This window comes from Theropithecus gelada, chromosome 1 (assembly GCF_003255815.1).
Source record: "Theropithecus gelada isolate Dixy chromosome 1, Tgel_1.0, whole genome shotgun sequence".
Classification (NCBI taxonomy): Eukaryota; Metazoa; Chordata; class Mammalia; order Primates; family Cercopithecidae; genus Theropithecus; species Theropithecus gelada.
The window spans coordinates 54,146,268-54,172,380 of NC_037668.1; the positions used below are offsets into that span (position 1 = coordinate 54,146,268).

The 26,113-nt window shown below is 43.2% G+C and overlaps 1 protein-coding gene across 1 annotated transcript in view; it reads left to right on the plus strand.

The window, feature by feature from the left end:
- Positions 1–26,113, plus strand: part of ARID1A (AT-rich interaction domain 1A) — an 85,703-nt gene that overhangs the window by 14,885 nt on the left and 44,705 nt on the right. Inside the window, 3 exon segments of the mRNA XM_025380900.1 lie at positions 17,849–18,061; positions 19,347–19,799; positions 20,862–20,978. Of these exon segments, the coding sequence (XP_025236685.1) occupies positions 17,849–18,061; positions 19,347–19,799; positions 20,862–20,978 (783 nt within the window).

A 26,113-nucleotide genomic window follows, 5' to 3' on the forward strand; every position in this document is an offset into this window, starting at 1 on the left:
AACTGTCTTACTGTCTTATGTCTTCTTGCCAGTCTGCCACCCCAATTAGAGCCTTCTTATCCTCTTATGTCTCTTGCTCCTCTTCTTTTTTTATTTTTATTTTTTTTGAGACAGAGTCTCGCTTTGTCGCCCAGGCTGGAGTGCAGTGGCGCAACCTCCACCTCCTGGGTTCAAGCAATTCTCCTGCCTCAGCCTCTCGAGTAGCTGGGATTACAGGTCCACGCCACCACGCCTGGCTAATTTTATTTATTTATTTATTTATTTATTTAGTAGAGACGAGATTTCACCATGCTGGCTGGGCTAATCTCAAACTCCTGACCTCAAGCCATTTGTCCACCTCAGCCTCCCAAAGTGTTGGGATTACAGACGTGAGCCAGTGCCCCCGTCTCTTGCTCTTATATAGGGCACTAACTAAGCCCATCATGGGGGCACACCCTCATGAGTTAATCTAACCCTAATTACCTCCCAAAGACCCCACCTCCTATTAATAATACCGTAACGTTGGAGGTTAGGGTTTCAACGTATTAATTTCATGGTTACATAAACATTCAGATGGTAACAGAAGAAACAAAACACTTTTGAGATGGATCTTTACTATGCACTGATGATTAAGTTCTAGTCACAAAACATGTCTGCTTGTTTATAGGACTTGGGGGCTCCCTGCCTTCCATTTCTCTTTCTCTTAGTTCTTTGGCAATATGGCGTGAAGATAATCTGGACCTGTGGTCCTGGGATTTTGATGAAGGTGGGAAAGGTATTTTAAGATCTTGACTGGCAGGGCACGGTGGCTCCTGCCTGTAATCCAAGCACTTTGGGATGCTGAGCTGGGCAGGTTGCTTGAACCCAGGAGTTCGAGACCAGCCTGAGCAACATGGCAAAACCCTGTCTCTACAAAAACAAAAAATTTAGCCAGGCATGGTGATGCGCGCCTGTAGTCCCAGCTACTTGAGGGCTGAGATGGGAGGATCACTTGAGCAAGGAAGGCTGAGGCTGCAGTAAGCCATGATGGCACCACTGTACTTCAGCCTAGGTAACACAGCAAGACCCTGTCTATATATAGAAAAAAAAAAAAGGATCTTGACTGTGGTGGTCTCCAAGTATGACCAATACAGTACACTTTTCCAAGAAAGTGATTCTTGAAAGTGCCATTTACAGGTCAGTGTTGGAGCACTAATTAAATGCCATAATGTTCCTTTTGCCTGTGATGGCTGTCTGATCTGAGAACAGGGCCGTGGGTGATTTGGTGGTCTCACAGTAGGCCTTTATTGACCTCTTTCCCTTACCCCCTACTGCTTAGTGGCCAGTCTGAGTTTTGCTGTGAATTCCTTTCCTTGTGTCTCTTATGAAGTTTTAGTAAATAAACCCTCTAAGTAGGCCGAGAGCAGTGGCTCACACTTGCAATCCCCGTACTTTGTGAGGTTGAGATGAGAAGATTGCTTGAACCCAGGAGTTCAAGACCAGCCTCGGCAACATAGCAAGACCTTGTCTCTGCTAAAAAATTTTTTTAAAAATTAGCTGGACCTGGTGGCATGCACCTATTGTCCCAGCTACTTGGGAGGCTGAGGCAGGAGGATCACTTGAGCCCAGGAGCTAATTGGAGGCTGCAGTGAGACCTGATTGTGTTATTGGACTGTATGGACTGGGCAACAGAGCAAGACCCTGTCTCAAAAAAATTAAGTAAATAAAAATAAACCCTCTAAGTAGATTCCTGAACAAGTCACCTCATTTCTGCAGTGAATGAGGACTCTGTGAGGGGTGGACATTTGAGCCAAGACCTGTCTCTGGTTGTATAACTTAATGAATAAGGATTGTGCTTGGCACAGATGTGGGAGTTACAGAAGTGGTCAGGTGATAAATATTAACAGTTTGAAGACCAAGTGAAGAACCAGTGTTCTAATTCATTTGGACTTTCTGAACACCTTATGTGATTTCTCTGTCCTTCCCATTAAAAACAAGTATTCTGCTACCAGGCCTCTTTTCCCTCCTGCCTGAGAAGCGTAGCTGTGATCACTGGGACCCAGCTGCGATGAAGGCAGTAGTTTCCAGGAGGAAACTACAGTTTGATCTGTAATTTCATATTTCTATGTACAGATGAATACTTTAGTAGGGAATCTTATGTTTGTGTGTTTGTGCATGTGTATTTTAAACTTTATCACTTTTAAGCTTTATTTTCTCTGTTCTTGGCTTTTTTTTTTTTCCTTTTTCGTTTTCTTCTTTGATGTCTAACTCTGCGTTAGTAGAATGCGGAGCACATGGAAACGCCGGTAACTTTACCACACCAGAGCTGGTAAAATGTCTTTAAAAACACTGGAGATGCAACATACACCAGTTTCAGACTAACATCATTTTGGTGAAGATTCTTGGTATCTGCTTTCCTCTCTTGAAAAAGCCTGGCTAAGTAGAGGCAGGAAGTGTCTGTGTGTGATTAATAAGTTTTTAAATCGTCTTTACCTCTTCTCATTTCCCACTTTATTGCCTTTGGTCTGGAGACAGATTCCTTAATCTGTTTTTGGGGTTCTGTTGGCCCAGGACAGATTTGTAACATTGTTTTTCTTTACAGTTTGTGATTTCAATCCTCTGCTTTCCCAGTGCCACTTTGAATTGGCTTCTTTAAAACTCCAACATAAAACCTCAAGTGACCAATATGTGGTCTCATTATGGTATTTTGGGTTAAAATGAAATTAAGATAGCTAGGCTCACCCAGCCAAACACATTCACCAAAGGGAAATTTCGAGGCATCATAGACTGAAGGGGGTAGGGAAAAAGAGAATTAAATGTTGGCTAGTTTAGAATGCCAACTGTCCATCCCAACTTGATTATACTGGCCAGAGATGGCAAATAATAGAGACAATAAGCTTCTGAAAAGACAACTGCTAACTGGTATGGCCCTGTACACTCCTGGGATAAATCATGAAGCCAGAGTCTCCTGTACATACTTGTATAGTTGTATAGACAGTGGTGTAGATGAGGTTGCTATGTACCAGCATACTTTTGGAACATTGAAAAGAACTAGAGAATTTGTAGTATTCTGGTTTTCCAGCCAGGAAATTGCTCACCTTAAAACCTGAGGATTTGGATGCATCTATAATCTTTTTTTTTTTTTGAGATGGAGTCTCATTCTGTTGCCCAGGCTGCAGTGTAGTGGCGCAATCTTGGCTCACCGCAACCTCTGCTTCCTGGGTTCAAGCGATTCTCCTGCCTCAGCCCAGCCTCCCAAGTAGCTGGGACTACAGGCGTGTGTCACCATGCCCGGCTAATTTTTGTACTTTTAGTAGAGATGGGGTTTCACTATGTCGGTCAGGCTGGTCTCGAACTCCTGACCTCATGATCCACCTGCCTCTGCCTCTCAAAGTGCTGGGATGACAGGCATGAGCCACCGTACCGCATCTATAATCTTAATAAGGTTGACTATGCCCTGGGCTGTTCTTTAACTTACTTAATTGTGCCTACTATAGTTCAGAGTGGACTTGGCGGGACCTAGTGAAAGACTGGTATTTTGGGAAAGTAGTCCAAGGCAGCCCTAGAAATTAATGAAATAAACGCAGTGGCATTGCTGCTGCTGCTTGGTGTTTTTATCAAAATACAGTACTTGATTGGATTGATGTAGAAGCATGATGACAAACAGAATCCAAGACTGCATGTAAATTAAGTTCCTACAGCTCAGTGATATGTCAGAGATATCTTCTTTGGCAGGATAGCAGGATATAGAATTATGTATTAGAGAAATTTAGGATCTTTTTTGTGTAACTGAAAGACCAGCCCAAGTTTGCAGTTGTAGATAAAATAAAAAGAATGGGAGAAATTAGAGAAAGAAAACAAGGCTTTGAAGTTTTGTGGCTAGGGGCAGTTTTTACCTTTATTTATACTTTGTTTGTATTCAGCACTTAACCTGCAAATCAGTTTAACATGGAAGAGGGAGGAGTATTTTAGAAACTAGATCAGAAGATGCATATAGAACAAAAGTTGGAATGTGCACTCCTGGGTAAAGCTCTGTAACATTACTCTTGCCCCTCCATGTATTCCTTAAGTGTACCATATCACTTAATGGTAGGTAATAAGGCAGAAAACATCAAAAGGACAGCAATATTCAGTTGGGCATGTGGTCCGTCTGTGCCAAGGTCCTTTTCCTAGTAGAAGCACCAGAAAGGATGGTCTGTGGGAGGAAGTACCTTTATCTGATTTCAATCTTTATCACCTCACATGGGGAACAAGTTTCTAATTTTTGAGCATATACTGGGATGCAGTATACCAGCGTGTCTTTGCGTACCATCAAGATTTCCTAGACTTTTATGATATTTTCCATTTCTCAAGAATTTTTAGGATAAGAACTTTTTAAAGTTCACTTAATTGCGCAGTCCTGTTGTTGAAATGTTGTTTAATCTAAAGCATAAAATCTGCTGGTGACAGTGGCATACGCCTCTAATCTCAGCTGCTCCAGAGGCTGAGGCAGGAAGATCACATGAGCCCTGGAGTTTGCAATGTCGGGAGACCCGTCTTTAAAAAAAACCATAAAATAGTTGGGCCTTGCCAATGTAAGAAGTCATATGGCAGAGATCTTTTTTGAAAAACCTGTGAGTATCAGACTGGGTGCGGTGACGCCTATAATCCCAGTACTTGGGGAGACTTAGGTAGGCGAATCATGAGGTCAGGAGTTTGAGACCAGCCTGACCAACACGGTGAAACCCTATCTCTACTAAAAATACAGAAATTAGTGGGGAGTGGTAGTGCGTGCCTGTAATCCCAGCTACTCAGGAGGCTGAGGCAGGAGAATCGCTTGAACCTGGGAGGCAAAGGTTGCAGTGAGCCGAGATCGCACCACTGCACTCCAACCTTGGTGACAGAGTGAGACTCTGTCTCAAAAAAAAAAACCAGAAAAAAACCTGTGAGTATCTGCCACAAGCTAGTTGCTTACGTTAATGCAAAAACACTTATTGAGCTTCTATAGTGGATCAGGTAGTATGTTATGAACATAGGATTCATAATTCCTGCCTCCATGGAGTACTTTCTAGTGGGGAAAAATATGTAAGCAGATAAGTACAAATAACTATATAGTTACAGTTGTAATAAATGCATTGGAGAACAACACAACTGTTTTTTAAAATTTTTACTTATACTCACCTTGTCTGATGGGTAGCTTTGTACTCTTGAGCTCTTAGGATGGGTGCTGGTCAGTTCTGAGTCCCTTTCCCTCTAGGGTCAGGTTTTATAGGAAGTTATCCATTGAGGCATACTGGGTTAGAGTCCATTGTTCCTCAGCAAGGCTCTTCTGGTTTTTTTTGTTTTTGTTTTTGGTGGGGGGGGAGATGGAGTCTCACTCTGTCACCCAGGGTGAGGTGCAGTTGTGATCTCAGCTCACTGCAACCACTGCCTCGCAGGTTCAAACCATTCTCCTGCCTCAGCCTCCTGAGTAGCTGAGATTACAGGCATGCGCCACCACACCCAACTAATTTTTGTATTTTTAGTAGAGACAGGGTTTTCCCATGTTGGCCAGGCTGGTCTCGAACTCCTGACCTCAGGTGATCCGCTTGCCTGGCCCTCCCAAAGTGCTGAGATTACAGGATGAGCCACTGTGCCCAGCCAGCAAGGCTCTTCTTTTCGTGGTGCTATATTGCAGGACATTGGCATCTTGCTCCCCAGATAATAAATGCCAGTAGCACTATAGAGTTGCTGTGACAACCAAAAAAGGCACTTTCATACATTTATTTCCAAACACTTCTCAGTGGTTGGTATTGCCCCGGTTGAATACTATTGGCTGTACTGTCAGGATTCTTGGAAGGAGCTTTGAACAAAATCCTCTGGGAGAACAGACTGAAAGTAGGTGGTGCTTGAAACTTGGACTGGCCAACCCTTTTGGTGTCTGACTTGTGAGTTCATGTTTTTTAAGTAGGTATTTTGAAACTGCTCTCAACCCCATTTTGCCATTTCTTCTATTGAGGGTGAAGAGAGAGAAGTAACATCCATTATGTGTGCACTTTATGAACTGGCACTGTAACAAGCATTTCACATACTTATCATTTGAACTATTTTGTATCTTTGTTAAACAGTTTTTAATCCCTATTTACAGATGGTTCTGGTGCCAAGAGATGAAGTGACTTGCTCGAAGTGGTGTGAAACTATACTTTTTTTTTCTTTTTAAAAAAGTACAACCTAAATTTATTTGATTATAGTTAACCTCTAGTTGATGACTTTGGGCTTCTGGTCTTAAGTGTATGGGACAGACCTTAATTGTTAGCACTTGTGTAGGATTATGATAGCTGACATTCTGGGTGCTAGAGGATACAGCAGTGAATTAAACACACACAGGACACATAGATTAAACAAGATAAATAAGTGAACCATATACTACATTAGTGATACATGCTTGGGAGAAAAAGTTAATCAGGGACCAAGTATAGGAATGTGCAGGGTTAAAATACTAGATGAGTTCACCAGGAAAGGCCAGACTGAAGTGATATTTGACATAAAAGTGAGCTATACTAATATCTGGGTGAAGAAAGTATTCCAAGTGGAAGGATCTGTGAATACAAAGGCTTTGAGGCTAGAGGATGCCCAGCTGATTTGAGGAACAGTTGTTTTTTTTTTTCTGAGACAGAGTTTGCTCTGTTGCTCAGGTTGCAGTGCAATGGCGCAATCTTGAACTCAACGCAACCTCCGCCTCCCAGGTTCAAGCAATTCTCCTGCCTCAGCCTCCTGAGTAGCTGGGATTACAGGCATGCACCACCACGCCTGGCTAATTTTTATATTTTTAGTAGAGACGGGGTTTCTCCATATTGGCCAGGCTGGTCTCAAACTCCTGACCTCAGGTGATCCGCCCGCCTCTGCCTCCCAAAGTGTTGGGATTACAGGCATGAGCCACCGCACTTGACCGTTTTTTTTTGTTGTTGTTCTTTATTACTTTATTTGACCCTGAAGTGTGGTACTACTATCTGTTCTGTTGATAAGGAAACTGAGAGACAAAAGTTGAAGGCACTGTAGGGGCAGAGCTCTTAAGCCACTGCATAGAACTGGCCATGTACAGTAGTCCTCCTTTATCTGTGTGGGGATATCTTCCAAGACCCCCAGTGGATGCCTAAAAGTACCAGACCCTGAATGTGCAGATGCCCCTCAGTATCCGTAGGGGGTTGGTTCCAGGACTCCCTGAGGATACTGAAATCTGGGGAATATATAAAATCGCATGATATTTGCATATAAACTATTAATATGTACATTCTCCTGTATATGTTAAATCATTTCTAGATTACTTATAATACCTCATACAATGTAGATATTATGTAAGTAGTTGTTATGCTATATTGTTTAGGGAATAATGACAAGAAAAAAAGTGTACACTTTCAGTACAGGCACAACCATCATAGGCCTAATTACATTTTTGATCTGAGGCTGGCTGAATCCGTGGATGCAAAACCCATGGATACAAAGATTTGATTGTACTTTTGTTTTTTCCTGTACATGCGTACCTATGATAAAGTTTGATGTATTAAGCGCAGTAAGAGATTAACAATAACTAATGATAAAATACAACAATTATGTGATTGTGGTCTCTCTCAGAATATCTTATTGTATGTAACGTTTTCAGATTGTGGTTGACTGTGGGTAACTGAAACCTTGGAAAGCAAAATCAAGGATAAGGGGGGACTCCTGTAGATCCAGAGCATTTCGGTTCAGCATTAAAGCGGATAGGAATTGCCAGCCACTAGAGTTTCACTTTTTCTTCTACATTCCCCTTTCCTTTCCTGCTTTTGGGCATAGGGGAGCATGTTTGTTTTGTACACATATCTTTCTCTCTGCCTACCTGAAATTTATATTCTAGTCAAGGATACAGACAGCAAACAAGATAAATAAGTAAAGCATTAGTATGTTAGTGATACTTGCCCAGGTGAACCAGACGATCTGAGACTGAGTATAGAAATTTGGGAAAGCTTGATTTTAACTGAAAGTGCTGCTCATTTGGGAATCTGAGGTGCATTTCTGGCTTTTCTCTGCTGGCCAGGCACTGCCCTCTTCAGACCATTGTTTGGCTAAGGAAAATGAATGTACATCTGAATTCTAGAGATACTCTGCTGGAGATGGATTGGCACTATAACAAGCATTTCACATACTTATCATTTGAACTGTCTCATACTTTTGTTAAAGTCTTTAATCCCTGTTTACAGATAGTTCTGGTGCCAAGGAATGAAATGACTTGCTCAAAGTAGTGTGAAGCTCTATACTTTTTTTTTTCTTTTTAAAAAGGTACAACTGGGCTGGGAGTGGTGGCTCACACCTGTAATCCCAGCACTTTGGGAGGCTGAGGCAGGTGGATCACGAGGTCAGGTGTTTGAGACCAGCCTGACGAACATAGTGAAAACCCGTCTCTACTAAAAATACAAATATTAGCTGGGCATGGTGGCACGCGCCTGTAATCCCAGCTACTCAGGAGGTTGAGGTAGGAGAATTGCTTGAACCTGGGAGGCAGAAGTTGCAGTGAGCTGAGGTCGCGCACTGCACTCCAGCCTGGTGACAATGAGACTGTCTCAAAAAAAAAAAAAAAAAAAAAGTACAACCTTCCAGCTTGGCCAACATGGTAAAATCCCGTCTTCACCAAAAATACAAAAATTAGCCGGACGTGGTGGCACAGGCCTATAATCCCAGCTACTAGGGTGACTGTGGCAGGAGAATCACTTGAACCCGGGAGGTGGAGGTTGCAGTGATGGCATCACTGCATTCCAGCATGGGTGACAGAGCAAACAAGACTCTGTCTCAAAAAAAAAAAAGTACAATCTTAATTTATTTGATTGTCAGTTAACCTTTGGCCCTGTAGCCAAAATGCTCCCAGACTGGATATGAGAATCTCTTAAGATTAAAAATACAGATTCCTGGCCGGGCGCAGTGGCTCATGCCTGTAATCCCAGCACTTTGGGAGGCTGAAGCTGGCGGATCACTTGAGCTTAGGAGTTCAAGAACAGCCTGTGAACATGGTGAAACCCCATCTCTACAAAAACTGGCTATGATGGCATGTGCTTATAGTCCCAGTTGCTCAGGAGGCTGAGATGGGAGGATCATCTGAACCCAAGGATAGGAGGTTGAGCCTGCAGTGGGCCATGATTGCATCACTGCACTCCAGCTGGGTTGATAGATTGAGACACCTTGTCTCAAAAAAAAAAAAAAAAAAAAAAAAAAGATTCCTGGCCTGGCCCCCATCCCAGACCTGCTAATTAAGAATCTGGAGGGTAGAATTGGATTGAGGAGCTGAGGAGGTTGAGGTTCAACCTGGTTGATCATCTTGACCACTCCCTCAGGAAGTTGGTTTGAGAACTGGCATTGGACCCCAGATGTGCTTACTGCCTCTCAGTTTATCTGCTTTTTGCACCTGGTTGTACTGCTGCCTTCTGAGATAAAAAGTTGTAAAGAAGGGGACGTTTAATTTTATGAGATGACATTTTTGTTCTTGTTTGATAGTTTTCTTGGGGCCTGACTGTTGTTTTTATAACCCTGGTTTGTTTTTGTTTTTGTTTTTTGAGACGGAGTCTTGCTCTGTCACCCAGGCTGGAGTGCAGTGGTGCGATCTTGGCTTACTGAGACCTCCACCTCCCAGGTTCAAGCGATTCTCCTGCCTCAGCCTCCTGAGTAGCTGGGACTATAAGGCGCGTGCCACCATGTCCAGCTAATACTTGTATTTTTAGTAGAGACTAGGTTTCACCATATTGGCCAGGCTGGTCTCAAACTCTTGACCTCATGATCCTCTGTCCTCAGCCTCCCAAAGATTACAGGTGTGAGCCACCGTGCCTGGCCTAACCCTGGGTTTTAAGCAGTACCTGAAAGGATTTTTTTTCCAGAGAAGTTAACTTGGTTTCTTTAGTGGCTTTTGTAATTTGTTTGAAATAGGGAGAAATTGGTTAGTTAAGTTTGGACTTAGAAAAAAGTGATCTTCATTTTAGGAAGAGCATTTTCTCTGGAAATGATGATAGCTACCTGTTCTGGAAAAGGTGGCTAATGAAAGTGCTCTGGATGAAGAGAGAAGTACTTACCATTTGTTGGAATTCATTAGTTTGATGCTCTAGCGGCTTTATTTTAAGGGCTCTTTCTGGCACCAAAGAAGTGAAGAAGTATCAGTCACCTGGTTGTGGTTTTTCTGGCATGCCTCTTTTTGGTAGATAGCTGTGAGGTGGTTATGGTTGGTTCTTATAATGGGATGGAGTTTTGCTATATGATTCAATGACTCCCTTTTGATCTCCTTTTTCTAACCTTAGTAAGTTTTCTCTTCTGGTCTGGAAGGATAGAGATGGTAGCCTATATATCGCTAAGCCCAGAAGATAATGAGGCCTTTGTTTTGCTTTACATCACGTTCTAGATGTTCTTGGTTTGACATCTGGTCGCAAGCCCCTTCCTGGAGGTTTGATCAGGCTGGTGCTTCAGGGGATATCATTGGAATGGGCTAAGTCTGCAAAGGGGAATGTGTCTGATCTTCTAGAATGGTTTCTGTAAGCAGAATGAAGTAGATAGAAATTTTCACTGATTTTTGTGGTGGTTTTTTTTGTTTGTTTGTTTTTGTTTTCAAAATAGAGCCTTGCTCTGTTGCCCAGGCTGGAGTGCAGTGGTGGGATCTCGGCTAACTACAGCCTCTGCCTCCCAGGTTCAAGCGATTCTCCTGCCTCAGCCTCCTGAGTAGCTGGGATTATAGGCACGTGCCACCATGCTGGGCTAATTTTTGTAGTTTTAGTAGAGACGGGGTTTCGCCATGTTGGCCAGCCTGGTCTCAAACTCCTGACCTCAGGCGATCTGCACCCTAGGCCACCCAGAGTGTTGAGATTACATGCGTGAGTCACTGTGCTTGGCCAATTTTTATTCCACTTGGAAATTTATGGAAGCTTGAAAGAATTTTTAAAAAACAAAACTTTTTTGGGGAGTGGTAGTTCAAATTAGTTGTTGATGATTCCTCTCTCACCAAAGGCAGATGGTCAGTTTGTTTAGAACTTGAATGAACTAGAATGAATTGTGAAGTAGAAAACTGAGGTATGGTTCCTAGGTTATGAATGAAGAGAATCCTAGACTGAGTGGGTTTGATTCCCTGCATCAGGTGTGGGTATAATCTGATGAGATTTTTTTCTTTTCCTATCATCAGCTTGGCTTCAGGAAATTTTTAGTGTTGTCTCTGTTGAGGCCATATAGGAGGTTAGAAATCTCTTATTGTCCTAGGTCATATAAACAGTCATGTTTCCCCACTGTTTAAAACAAGATGAAGGTAGTCTCCTTATTTTAGGAGGCAGGGTCTTAGGGGTAAAACTAAGACAAACAGGTTTCTGGACAATTTCTCCTCAGTTGGGGGCTCGGAGTTCTTGACTAGTCTTCAAAGAAGGCCTGAAGTACTAGGTGATAGAGAAAAGACAGGATAAGGGGCATTAGATATAGATGTCTGTGGCTGGGGAGAGAAGGGACAATGAGAATGATTTATGCTGGTCATTTTATGTGCCAGGGTACATAGGGTGTTATTTTTTTTTTTTTTGGTGGAAGCCTAGTCTGTCCTGAGATATTGCTCCTGAGATCTAAGTGAGCCACGTGCAGCTGGCAGGAAGCTGAAAGCTGTTGGTTGGGAGAGGCCTTAATTTTTACACTTGTCCCTGCCTGGAATGCCCTATCACAGGGGAGGGTCCCATGCTGGAACTGGATCAACAGCTGCCGCCTGTCCCCGGAATCACAGGAAGCGGAGGACGGGGTGCCTTTGTAAGGGAGCTCTGAAGCCAGACAATAGTTTGTGCTGGCGGGGCCATGTGGCGAGTCATGTGACCTGGGGCTGTTTTCTGCTGGGGTCCTTACCCATCTGTTCTCTCGGCTCTTTCTGGGTTATCAGGCGCCAGTCCAAGTCCTCCCAGGCAGCCAGCTTCATGGCCAGAGATTACGAGCACTAACCTTCCTGGCAGGGGCGGTGTGGCTTCGAGTTTATGCAGATTAGCCATGTGTTTCTCACTTCAAGGCGTTCCACAGGAAAAGCCTTTTCCTGTGTTTGGCTCTCAGTGGGCGGTTCCCAGCTTACTGTACTGGGACTCAGCAAGCAGCAGGCATGCACCAGAGGGATCACAGTACACTGGCCCCCCTCTCCATTCCACCTCCAATGCTACGTCACCACAACACAACCACTCGCGCTCTCATACTGTTGGTGTCATTCATTCGGTGCCAAGATTGCTTTAAAAAATTCCCTTGGCCCCAGTTCAAACAGGAGTACAGCTGGGATGTGTTAGATTTTAGGCAGTCTGCCCTCAATTTGAGATGAGTTATAAATAGCAGTGCCGACTTCCTTAACTACCGCTCTCTGAGGTAAAATGCAGGTTAATTACTGTGGGAATCAATTAGGGGGGTTCTTTTGGTTAAAGAGCCAGGGATGCATTTTTTTTATTGTTATTATTAAAAGTCATATAACAAATCTAGCCAGGAATAAATTGAAAGCACAAGGAGTAATAATATTTAAATATCCAAAAGTCAAGGTTATAGCTCTAGGTTTACACTGGCCCCAACTAGTTAGCATTTAGGATGACAAAATGAGTGGTGGTCAAGACTTCTCTCTGATGGACACCTTTTTGGCAGCCCCTGGCCCAACCCTCTCTGTTCTTACTTTTGCTAGCCCTTGGCACTGTTGAGTACTAAATTTAGCTCCTTAGGGTTGCTGCCTGGTCACTTCTTTCTATATCCTTGGATTGGAACTGGAGCTTTCCTCAGTTGTACTTTTATTTAAATAAAATTATGAAGTTTCTCTTTCCTGGTGCCATTGCCACGTGGTGTGGTACATTTTTGTAAATGGTATATCTCTGCTTAGAAGTTTTGAGTTCTTGGCTGTGTCTTCTCTGCTGTCTCCTCGGTCATGGTCAGATGGAGAATTTGAAGCATATTTTAATCTGTGAGTTTCACAAAGTGGTTACTTTGGGTTATAAGACATTTAGCCTAGGTCCACCTTAAAAGTCTAGTCTGTTAATTTCAGCAGTTTTTGAGGGTCATTTTGGTTTTCCTTGATGCAAGAGGTTCCAGTAGCCCATTAGTCTGGAGGGTCTTGTAATTCTGTTGGCTTGGAGCAGGGGAACTCCCTATGTAAGGGGTCTGTCTGCTAGCTGTTTGTTCTGAATATATTCAGAAGGACAAGCTGCTAGGCGTCCTTGCCTTTGATGCCCCTAAACTGCATCTTTTGATACATTTCATTTGGCAGGCAGTTTATAACATGGCCAGTGATCTGGAAGGAGATAAATGGTGGATGGAGATGAGGAGTTTTCTTATGGCTCTTTCCTCCTTTTTTATTGTTATTTTTTATGAATTCAGGAGAGTATATAGCAGGGGGCCTGACTTTGCTGATCAAGGGGCAGCATTTTCCTCTCAATTATGTGTTTCTGTGGCAGAGCCTTTGCTTTTGAAGTGTAATCACAGTAATCTACTCCTGTGGTTTCCCATTGAAAGGATTTCCTCTGTCTTTCCCAGAGTGGAATCTCTGGCTTTTTGCAGCTAGGGTTTGGTGTTTCCATCCCCTGCCTTGTGCCTGCAGACTGCTGATACTGGCTTTTGTATCTTGCATCTAGGGATTTTTCTGGTGTGAAATTGCTACTTTCCAATAAAACTGATCAGTGAAGATTTAAGGCCCCTTCTCTGTTACTAGAGATTGGGAGATGGCATTTCATCTATAACTGCAAATCACAAATCTTTCACGATGGTTTTAAATGTCATAAGTGTGAGTTAGGTCTCTGCCGACCTCGCCTTCTGATTCAAGCAGATGTCTAACTTTTACATAAGACCAGAATAACCTGATTGTTTGAACTGAATATGTATTTAGTTTGCCAAATAAGCTGCATATTCTGTTGATCATAAGCCTTTTGTGATGGGAGGGAGTCAGAAATCTGATGACCAGAAAAAGGAAGCATATTGATTTTATTTTTAGAATAAAAATTTCTTTGATGTACATTTATTTTTTGGTCTACAAAGATTTCCTAAAGTTGAGGTGGGACATTCCTTGAACCCTTTATAGCCCTCATGTAAATAGCTGTACTCAATTGGGAGTGCAGGCCCCCATGTGAGAGAGGAAAATGTGACTTGTCCTTAGCCTTTTGTTTTTAAGCAGTGTATATGAGGATGCCCCTGCAGTTCTGAAATTCTCCCTGGTATCAACTTTTTTTTTTTTTTTTTGAGACAGAGTCCCGCTCTGTTGCCCAGGCTGGAGTGCAGTGGCATGATCTCCGCTTGCTGCAGCTTCTGCCTCCTGGGTTTAGGTGGTTCAGCTGCCTCAGCCTACTGAGTAGCTGGGATTAACAGGCGCGTGCCACCACGCCCGGCTAATTTTTGTATTTTAGTAGAGACAGGGTTTCACCATGTTGGCCAGGCTGGTCTGGAACTCCTGACCTCAAGTGATTCACCCACCTCAGTGCTGCAAATACAGGCCTGAGTCACCGTGCCTGGCCTTTGGAGGTTTTTTGTTTGTTTGTTTGTTTTTGAGACAGTCTTGCTCTGCTGCCCAGGCTGGAGTGCAGTGGTGCGATCTCAGCTCGCTTCAGTTCTCCGCCTCCCAGGTTCAAGTGATTCTCATACCTCAGCCTCCCAAGTAGCTGAGACTACAGGCATGCGCCGCCACACCCAGCTAATTTTTGTATTTTTAGTAGAGGTAAGGTTTCACTGTGTTAGCCAGGTTTGTCTCCCAACTCCTGGCCTCAAGTGATCCACCTGCCTTGGCCTCCCAAAGTGCTAGGATTACAGATGTGAGACACTGCGCCCAACCAGGTTATTCTTAAAGTGTGCCTGTTCTCTCTTGAGTATTGTTTTCCTTCTCTCTCCTCTTTCACTTCAGTCCAACTCTTTTTCTACCTTCAAAGTCATAACCTGTGTTAGAGTTAGATTTAGGGTATGACCCTGGCTTTATGGCTAGATAGTTTGATTTGGGCTTTGTCCCCATAGTGTCTCCTACCCCTTTTTGGAATAGGACAGCATTGCACATTGAACAGTCACTGAGCCCAAGCTCTGTACTGTGGTATTTGGGAGAGCTTTGAAGATAAAACACCTGATCTCTGGCTTCCCAGAAGCTAGTCTTGAGAAATGCAATCAGTTAGTTGGAATAGTTAGCTGCAACTAAGTGTTAAATCTTAGGATGCTAACTGGATTTACAATAAGGCATTTAGAAATGTGAGAGATCAAAGTGTGCTAAAGATACAGGAAGTGGCTTCATTTTGAAAGGTCAAGTTTCTGTTACTAGAAGCCACTGTGGACAGGAGGGCAGGGCAGGATGCCATTGCATAGAGCTGGGTGTGGATAGTATGTGGGGAATCTTGGAGTGAGACTGAAAAAATGTGGAAAACCGGGTCACATTGTAGAGGGCTTTAGAGCCAGGTAGAAGCACTGTTTTATCATTACTGATAATCGCTACCATTTATTGGACGTTTAAATACCAGGTACTGTGTGAAGTATGTTATGTGCGTTTAAAGAACTGATGTGTTCAAGGCAGGATGGTGAGAGAGATAGGATGTGAACCCAAGTCTATCAAATTACTACACTATGCTCTATGTAATAATACTGTGCAGGATTTAGTAGTTAGGAAGTTTGAAACTATTATTGACCAGGGAGTGGTGGAAATGATTTGGGAATAGCATTGTCCTAGAACTGCTCTAACATAATAAGCCACTAGCCACATGTAGTTATGTGAATTTAAATTAATTAAATGTAAATAAAAATAAAAATTTAGTTCCTGAGTAATATTTGATAATTTAAGTGTTTAATAGTTATCCATCACAGTAAATGTTATTGGCCAGTGCTTCTCTAGATCACTGGTTCTTAGCTAATAGTATATACCAGACTCATTCAAAGATCTTTAAGGAGGTTGGAGAAGAGCACAAGCCCTTCCAGACCCAGTAAATTGGAATCTCTAGAGAGAGGCCTAGCCATTTATGAAGCTTCACAGAAAATTCTAATCTGCATCCCTGGTTAATAGCTACTGCTCTAGAAGCTCTATAGTAACCATGGTAATGACTGCCCCTCATGTTGTGGGGAGACCTAGACTGACAGAGATACCCAGAGCAGGCTGATCTCTTTGTTCAACAAAATAGTCTCTGCAGTTGGAGGCCGCATGGACAGCAGCTGCAGTCTGGGATGAGATGAGGACCTCAGTGTGATATTGTGGCATGATATGGCCATGTAAGCCCCCAAGCTCTTTACAGGAGAGAATGGTGATGTTTTGGCTCCATTGCCAGGTGTATTGGGGAGGACCATATGCTATTTCTTAATTGTTGTTAAATTTGAACTTCCTAAGTAACTCTAAAATCTATGTAGCTCTGAAATTATGATTGGGAACGTTATTGGAGCTTCTAATATGGATGAAAGACGGGCAAAAATTGTTTAGTTAGGATTGTGGGAAACAGTACTTTAATAATATTGACATGTAGGGTTGTTGGAAACAGTACTTTAATAATGTTGACATGTAGTAGTGATTTGGGACACAGTTTTAGTATGATTTTATACAGTTCAGAAACATGGGAGAGGAGTATTCCCATCATCACTCACCAGGTTACTTGAGAGTTCAGATATAGCCTAAGAAATAACTCTGCTTCTCTTTTTTCCTTTTGATATTAAGAACAGCCTCTGTGGCTTATTGTCTTATCTGTTTTCTTTCATGAAAGCTCACTTCTTCTACTATAAAACACTTAATAGCATTATTAAAAAATAAATACAGAGAACCAATTGTTTGGATGTCCCCTTCCTTTATTTTGGAGGTTTTGTTGTTGTTTAAGGTCTTAATATCTTAAATTATAGAATAGCTTATTAATTTTGAATAATAGAACTGGAAGGAACCCTAGGGATAACCTAGACCAGTCCTTGGAGGTGGGTCCTAGTGGTCTGTTTTAACAAGCCTTTCAAGTGATTCTGATGCATGCTAAAATCAATGAACCACTGAACTCCTTCATTTGACAGTTAACGATAGGCCTAGATTATCAGTATCTACTTTACCCCCAATGTAAGAGCCAGTTTTTAAGTTTTATATCAGACTCACGCCTACTCTGCATCTTGTGTGTATCTAAAAGATGCTTAGAGAAACTTCCCCCTGCCCCACACCACCAATAGATATAGGTAGATATTTCTGGCCGTCGAAGGTGTGCTCTGGAGCGCCAGTAGGATAAAGGCATATCAAAAAGTGAATGAGCCGATTGAACCTGTTGCTCCGCAAAGAGCTGGAAAGAAAGCAACATCCATGATAGTCTACCATTGAATCTTCTTGTCTCTCAGAGAAACAAAAGTTCTGTCCTCCTTACATCTTCAAACTCTTGAATATTAAAGGAAATGAGCTTTTCAGTTGAGATGCACAAGGCTCTTAATTCAGAGTTACTGTTCCCTCAACTGTCACTTAGCTTCTTTGCTTATTTGGAAGAAAGCATAAATTTAACTGTGCCGTAGTGCAGATAGGCTATAGGTGTTTAAGGGGAGTTTTCACTATTGGAAAAATAGAAACATCTAGATGTTTGTGTATATGAATTCCCCGTCATAGTATTGAAGCATCAATTTTGGTGTTTAACAAGGTGATGGCAGTGCATAGCAGCACCGTCCTCTACCAACTGAAGGGCCTTTGTTGTTTACACCTGGCCTGTCCCTTGGATCTCAAGCAGTACCACAGTTACAAAGTAGTTTTTAGCTTATAAGATGTTTTCACAAATAGGTGGTATTTTCATTTTTCAAATGACAAAATTAGGGTTCTGAGGCAGGGCAGTTGACTTAAAGGTTACTAGGTTAGTCTCATTGCTCTTTCAAAGTAACTGGATTTCTTTGTAGCATACAGACTGAAAAAACCTGTATACTTGGGTTGTATATTCAGTGGCCAGAGACCATCAAAGCTCAGGTTAATGAAATGCTTTTTATTTTGTAGCCATCCAGTCCGATGGATCAGATGGGCAAGATGAGACCTCAGCCATATGGCGGGACTAACCCATACTCGCAGCAACAGGGACCTCCGTCAGGACCGCAGCAAGGACATGGGTACCCAGGGCAGCCATATGGGTCCCAGACCCCGCAGCGGTACCCGATGACCATGCAGGGCCGGGCGCAGAGTGCCATGGGCGGCCTTTCTTATACACAGCAGGTAGATGGTGATTCTGATTACCTTGACCCTTGTTGCTGTCCAAAATCTGATCTGTGAGCTATAGAATCAGAATGTATCCTTGGCTTCCAAGCCTCTTGACAAGACTGTAGACCTGTTGGCTCAGTTAATTACAGAGTGCTACTAGCAAAGCCAAAGCTATAGGCACCGTCCCATGTGTGTTCCAAGGAAAACTACTCCCTGGTCACAGGTACATACCTCTTTTTCTCTTGACCTGACAGGCCAGCTTATACCTAGTGAGTGGTGATCTCTGAATGAGGTGGGATGAAAGGCAGTGGCTGAACACCTAGGCACTGCTACTACTAAGAAAACCATTCATATCATGTGCCCTGGGGACAGAAAAGGCCCTTTATGCTTCTGAATGCCTTTACCATATCTGCCATCTGGTTCAAAATGAATGTTACTGGGAGTAGAAGAAAAGGGGAAGATTGAACAGAAAAGATGTTAACAGCATTGTTACAAATGTTAAGATTTCCCCTTATCCATCTCCTTTTGTCGAACCATTCACATCATTATCTCTTTATTGTCATTTTTGTGTTGACAAAGTTTTCTATCACTTATATTTGATATTGATACTGAAAATAGGGAGAGAATATAAAACAAATTTTACTTCTAAGACTTTAAAGCAACGTATGCCTTTAATATAGAAAATTGTCTCTTTTTTTTAATAGAGGAAAGATGAGGTAATTTATTTATTTACTTATTTTATTTTATTCTTTTGCCTGCTTACTAAATACATACCCAGTGACTAAAATAGTGCCTGGTACAAGTAATCGAGTAGGCTCTCAAACATTTTTTTTGAATGAAAACTAAATGAAAGAACCAAAGTAGCTTAGTGATTTGCACACTGTCTGAATTACTAAACCCTAGGTTTTCAGTTGGCTGAGCCAGGCTGCTATTGACTATTCATTGTGGTTAGGGTACAGATTCCTAACACTTATAAAAACAGTCTAGGCCGTGATAAAAAGAGTAGGCTCATTGGTAGAAACAGCTGCTCTTAAACTCGTGTTAGTTGCCTCAATAGTAAATAGTGTAAATTTTCAGTGGATAAATGTCCACTTGTAAACAAACCACCTAAAAACCCAGCTTGGCCGTCCTTGCTGGCTCAGTTTAGGCAGGGATGAGAGAAAAACCCCGGGCCTCCTAAGTATGAGGCCTTGCATGCTTGCTTTCTATACTCATCCTCAGTGCATAGCTTCTGACAAAACACTTCATCTTTCCTCATTCAGGAGAGTCAGTGCTAAAAGTATATTTTCGTTTCCTACAGATTCCTCCTTATGGACAACAAGGCCCCAGCGGGTATGGTCAACAGGGCCAGACTCCATATTACAACCAGCAAAGTCCTCACCCTCAGCAGCAGCAGCCACCCTACTCCCAGCAACCACCATCCCAGACCCCTCATGCCCAACCTTCGTATCAGCAGCAGCCACAGTCTCAGCCACCACAGCTCCAGTCCTCTCAGACTCCATACTCCCAACAGCCATCCCAACCTCCACATCAGCAGTCCCCGACTCCATACCCCTCCCAGCAGTCCACGACACAGCAGCACCCTCAGAGCCAGCCCTCCTACTCACAGCCACAGGCTCAGTCTCCCTACCAGCAGCAGCAACCTCAGCAGCCAGCACCCTCGACGCTCTCCCAGCAGGCTGCGTATCCTCAGCCCCAGTCTCAGCAGTCCCAGCAAACTGCCTATTCCCAACAGCGCTTCCCTCCACCGCAGGTAAGATATCCTTGACCTCCTGCCCTTCCCTGTGTGTGACAACAGACAGCTTGGGGGTTAGTGTCATGAGAACTTTACTGTACAGAATGGTTCTCTAATGTGCACTTAAAGACCAATTAAACTCTGAGTAAACATGATAACTGGATTGATTGAACTAATAAAGGCATAACCTACTTAACTACATAAAGATCTATAGCTCTCCTTAATGATGAAGAAATAGGGCAATGGAAAGTTGTATAGATGGATAAGAAATTAAAGATAATGGGACTGAATTTTTTTTTTTTTTTTTTTTTTTTAAATCAACATCAGAACTTGAGCATCCAAGTGAGTTGGTCTTTTTTCAAAACAGTCACTTTGAGAGGTGGTACTGTACATTCACTCCAACTGCCATTCCATTCTGCTATCACTCAAAATACTTGGATCCCTTCATTTGGAATTGCCACCAGAGCTGATACCACTTTCTTTAGAATACTCTCAGTGGTGGTAAATGTTATTTTTTGTGGGTGGATTTTGTTTGGGGAAATAGCAAAAATTCATTTGGAGTTATGTCTGGTGAACAAGATATAGGTAATAGAGCCTAAAATAGCATTTGGGGCTTTATTCTTTGTAGAGCCCAAAGAAGAGAGATGACTGAGTGATGACAGTTCCCCTAAAAAGTTTATGTATTGGTGGCACTGTTGGAATAAATATCTCATCCCAAGGTGATGTATTTGAAGGAAGCAGTACTCATTTTAATGCAGAGGATCTAGCATGATTTTTGTGGTTTCATTGGTCTCATTCCTTGATAGATTTAACTTGAAGTTGGCCATACATTTGCATTTAACCCCAAGAAATAGCCCTCTGTAGGTAGCAATGAATGGGTGACAGTTCTGCCAGAAAGAGTCCACTGTTGACATTCTTGCAAGTCACGGCTTGGATTTTTCTGGCCTTCAGATAATACTGTTCGCAACTGGGCTTTCTCTCACACTCATGAGAGACAGTCCCATAACCCTTTCACCATGAAGTAAGCTTGCCTGGTTTATCAATACCAGGCCATCACAGCTTTTGTTTTTCTTGTTGTAGGAGCTATCTCAAGATTCATTTGGGTCTCAGGCATCCTCAGCCCCCTCAATGACCTCCAGTAAGGGAGGACAAGAAGATATGAACCTGAGCCTTCAGTCAAGACCCTCCAGCTTGCCTGTGAGTATTTCTGCACCTTCTGAAAGGTGATGGGGCAGAGAGGAAACCAAAGCAAACTAGTTTCTGGTTGGAAGTTTTGGTAATTTTGATCTAAATGAATAAGTTATTTCTTGAATTCAAGGAACTTAAAGGTTGACTTGTAGATGTCTATTCTGTCTCCCTGCCCAGGGAATAGGTTTATGATCTGTTTAGTTTGTTTTTGTTTTTTTAAATATTGTGCTTTTAGACATGGACCCACATGAGGGGCAGAGAAGATGGAGATATCAGAAGCACTGTCTGCTCTCCATCAAAGTTGAGAAAAGTATCAGTTTGTTGACTTTACTCTTAAGGGCTTAATTTTTAGGCTTTTGGCTTAATGTTTAGCTACGAGGTAGGATCCTGGGGCAATTCAGCATGTGTTGTCACATTGAGCATTGCTGGAGCAAAAGCAGTTTTTCTGGTGGTGATTTTGTGTGACTACTCTTTTTTTTTTTTTTTTTTGGTAGAGTACTTGATGCCCAGATGCTTAATTATGGAATCAGGTACTTATTTATGGAATGGACTGACCATATCCTGAGAAAGGCAGTATAGTCTAGTGATTAAGAGCTTGGGCTCTAGAGCCAGAGTTCCTGGCTGTTCAGGCTTCTGAGGCCAGAATGCACATAGGACGTCTGAAACTGTTTCTCAACAGAGTTCCTGGCTCTAGATTCTGCCACCAACTCTGTTTCATGGGGGTGGTGGTGAACATTAAATAGGTTACTAGAGAGCACACACGAGCACTGCACATTGTAGGCACTCCATAAATGTCAGCCTTTGTAATCATCGCCTCAGAGGGCATTGGGACTGTACTTTATACCTGAAAGGCAGTTAACACCAACTAGGTGGTTGTGGGAACCTTTACCGTTAGTCTTAGCTCTGTGGGCAAGTTACTCAGCCTCTGAAAGTTAATCTGCTGGGCACAGAGATAAAATAGGCTACTCTGAAATCTAGTCATCTGGTAAGATGGTGGGTAGCAAACCCACCATGACAAATCCTGCTTCAGATAGGAAATGAAAATTCAGCCACATATCCAGATAAGAATCTTTTGGAATTTTGACTCTACTTGGATTTAAAGCCTGTGTCTTCATTTATTCTGACCTGAGAGAAATGGTTTCAGGATCTCTAAGAAATAGGCAGAAGGCGGGAACTCTCTTCATCATGAAGTGCCTCCCATGGATTCCCCTGAAGGTCTCTGAGACACCTCAGTAGGGCAAGGTCTGCAGAATCCCTTAGTACCTGGTGTTCAGGCTTCTGAGGCCAGAATGCAGATAGGACGTCTGAGACTGTTGACTTTCTCAACTGAGGAATTGGGGGAAGGAAGTGCCTTAATAAAGCGATCACTCTTTGTTCCCTTCTCATTAGTGTCTGTTGCAATCCTTTTCTGCATCCTGAACTTCATTGGAATGTGCTTTTTAACCTGATTCAGTCAGAATGTGTAACCACTCCCTCATCATCTGTGGTCTGTGGCTAAATCTGGGTGAGGTGCTATTGTGTCAAGAACCCAAATCGGTGGATTTCTGTCAGTGCTGTAAGTTGCTTCGTTCCGAAAAGTTTTTGCTTGCTTCTGGTGACCTTTTGATAGATCTGTATTTGGCTTTTTTCTTTTTTTTTTTTTTTTTTGGTCCTGAGAAGCCTTGTATCCAGAGATGCTACATGTCTAGTAAGGATTGGGAATCTTAAGAACTTCTTATCTGACCCACTGAAGTGAAGGTGAAGGTTTTGGCAGCCTTTTAGGCCCAGGGGATCGTTGTTCCTGGGAAGCCTATCACAAGGAACATTCCCAAGTTCTGACTTTTTCTAAAGATTCGTCCAAATGGGTCATTTGCTCAGTGGTAGAAGCTCCATGTGGGAGGTAAGCTGGCTGGGTTATTGGCATCTTGTTTTTTGAATTGCTTTTTATCCCTTTGCTACTTGGACAGGCATCAAAAAGTGGTTATTCTTTGAAATTTTGGTTTAATGCCAGATTTGCCTACGCAGGCTAGGAAGCAGCCCCATCTGAAGAAATGAGAAGTTGGATTCCCTACAAGAGCCCTCTCCTTTCTTAACCAGTTTGTTAAAGGATTCCTAGGTTTGCCAGTGCATCCCTTCACTAAACAAATGTTTGTGAGCTATCTATTGGCACCAGAGCAGATTGCAGGCTGGCTGGAGAGCAGCGCCTCGGATTTCACATTGCCCTCCTTACTCATTCACGGTACCTCCCTGGCCCTAAAGGCATGATTGTGACCCTTGAATATTACAAAAATTAAATTTTGAGGAGTCTATGCTCAGCTATTGATGCCAAGCCATTTAGGTGCTATTATCCTGATCATGTTATCCGTATATTTAAACCTCTCAATTATTTTTTCATTAATCTTAGAATAAAATCCAGATTTTTTTTTTTTTTTTGAGAGTTTCATTCTGTTGTCCAGGCTGGAGTGCAGTGGCACGATCTTGGCTCACTGTAACCTCCGCCTCCTGGGTTCAAGTGATTCTCCTGCCTCAGTCTCCGGAGTAGCTGGGTTTACAGGTGCTCGCCACCACACCCAGCTAATTAATTAATTAATTAATTTGATATGGAGTCTCACTCTGTCACCTAGGCTGGAATGCAGTGGCACGATCTTGATTCACTGCAACCTCTGCCTCCTGGGTTGAAGGGATTCTCCTGCCTCAGCCTCCCGAGTAGCTGAGATAACAGGTGCCCCCTACCACGCCCACCTAATTTTTGTATTTTTAGTAGAGACAGGGTTTCACCAGGTTGGCCAGGCTGGTCTCAAACTTCTGATCTTAGGCTATCCACCTGCCTTAGCCTCCCAAGGTGCTGGGATTACAGGTATGAGCCACCTTGCCCAGCCTAAAATCCAGAATCTTTAATGTTAGACATCAGAAACACAGGTTGCTGTTCCCTCTCAGCTCCCGTCCCCTGTGTCTTTCTCATTCAGTAGGTCTGGAGTGGGGCCTGAAAATGTGCATTTCCGACAAGTTCCTCTGTGATTCTGTTGGTGCTAGACCAGGGGTGGTACTTTGAGAACCTCTACTTTATTCTTTTTTCTCTGCCTTGCTCTTGGCTTTCTTTCTTTTTTTTCTTTTTTTTTTTTTGAGACGGAGTCTAGCTCTGTTGCCCAGGCTGGAGTGCAGTGGCCGGATCTCAGCTCACTGCAAGCTCCGCCTCTCGGGTTCACGCCATTCTCCTGCCTCAGCCTCCCGAGTAGCTGGGACTACAGGCGCCCGCCACCTCGCCCGGCTAGTTATTTGTATTTTTTAGTAGAGACGGGGTTTCACTCTGTTAGCCAGGATGGTCTCGATCTCCTGACCTCGTGATCCGCCTGTCTCGGCCTCCCAAAGTGCTGGGATTACAGGCTTGAGCCACCGCGCCTGGCCTGCTCTTGGCTTTCTTTCAGTGTCTCTAAGGCATCACATGCCATTTTTTGCTTTCAGACCTTTGCACACACCCTTCCCTTTGCCTCATACTTTTCCCTTCAACTCTTCCTGTTCATCTTTCAGACTATATCTTAAAGATTGCTCCTTCAGAAAACTACTACCTAACCAAGCTTCAAGACACAGCTTAAATAACTTCTATGATGATTTCATTGACTAAAGGCCATTGTTAGTTTACCTTAAAAAAAAAAAAAAAAAAAAAAAAAAAAAAAGGGCCGGGCATGGTGGTTCATGCCTGTAATCCCAGCACTTTGGGAGGCCAAGGCGGGCGGATCACGAGGTCAGGAGATCGAGACCAGCCTGGCTAACATGGTGAAATCCCATCTCTACTAAAAATATAAAAAATTAGCCGCGGGTACCTGTAGTCCCAGCTATTCGGGAGGCAGAGGCAGGAGAGTCGCTTCAGAACCTGAGAGGCAGAGGTTGCACTGAGCCGAGATCGCGCCACTGCACTCCCAGCCTTGGCAACAGAGTGAACTCCAGCTCAAAAAAAAAAAAAAAAAAAAGGTGTAGCTGGTCGCGGTGGCTCACGCCTGTAATCCCAATACTTTGGGAGGTCGAGGCGGGCGAATCACGAGGTCAGGAGTTTGAGACGAGCCTGGCCAACATGGTGAAACCCCGTCTCTACTAAAAATACAAAAGTTAGCTGGGCGTGGTGGCGGGCGCCTGTAGTCCCAGCTACGCAGGAGGCTGAGGCAGGAGAATTGCCTGAACCTGGGAGGCGGAGGTTGCAGTGAGCCGAGATCGTGCCATTACACTCTGGCCTGGGCTACAAAAGCGAAACTCCGTCTCAGAAAAAAGAAAAAAAAATTAGTTAATGCCCAGGGTTCACAGAGTTCTGATTTGTTTGATTTGGGATTTGGGCATTGGTGTGGTTAGTGGCTGTCCCAGGTGAATCCTGATTTGCAGGTAGAGATCTATTCTAGACTGTTTCAGGTTCCTTTGCTATAGTAAACTTTTTTTTTTTTTTTTTTTTTTTTTTTGAGATGGAGTCTCTCTCTGTTGCCCAGGCTGGAGTGCAATGGCACAATTGCAGCTCACCACAACCTCTGCCTCCCAGGTTCAAGCAGTTCTGCCTCGGCCTCCCAAGTAGCTGGAATTACAGGTGCCCGCTAACACACCCGGCTAATTTTTGCATTTTTAGTAGAGACAAGGTTTCACTATGTTGGCCAGGCTGGTCTTGATCTTCTGACCTAGGTGATCCACCCGCCTCGGCCTCCCAAGGTGCTAGGATTACAGGTATGAGCCACGGCACCCAGCCTATAGTAAACTCTTAGCACCCATACTTCTTGTCAGTACTTAAGTATAATTTAAATTACTTATTTATTGCAAGTTCAGTGAGGGCTGACTTGCTCTCTTACTTATTGTCATAGTGCCTGGCATGTAGTAGGCTCCAACTTACTGAACAGATGAACCTGAGCAGCGTTCATTATAATGCTCATTCAGGAACTATACATCTGACAGGAGCAGCTTGACTATATTACCAGATTGTTGTTTCCACTGCTAGGGCAAAGCAGGTATCACAGACTGTCATGGGGAGACACAAACTTCGTTTTAGAGAATGGATTAATTTATTTGTGCCTCCTGACAGTGGCCTTAAGAAGTGAGGTTAGGCTGGGCGCCTTTGGCTCACGCCTGTAATCCCAGCACTTTGGGAGGCCGAGGTGGGCAGGTCACGAGGTCAGAAGATGGAGGCCATCCTG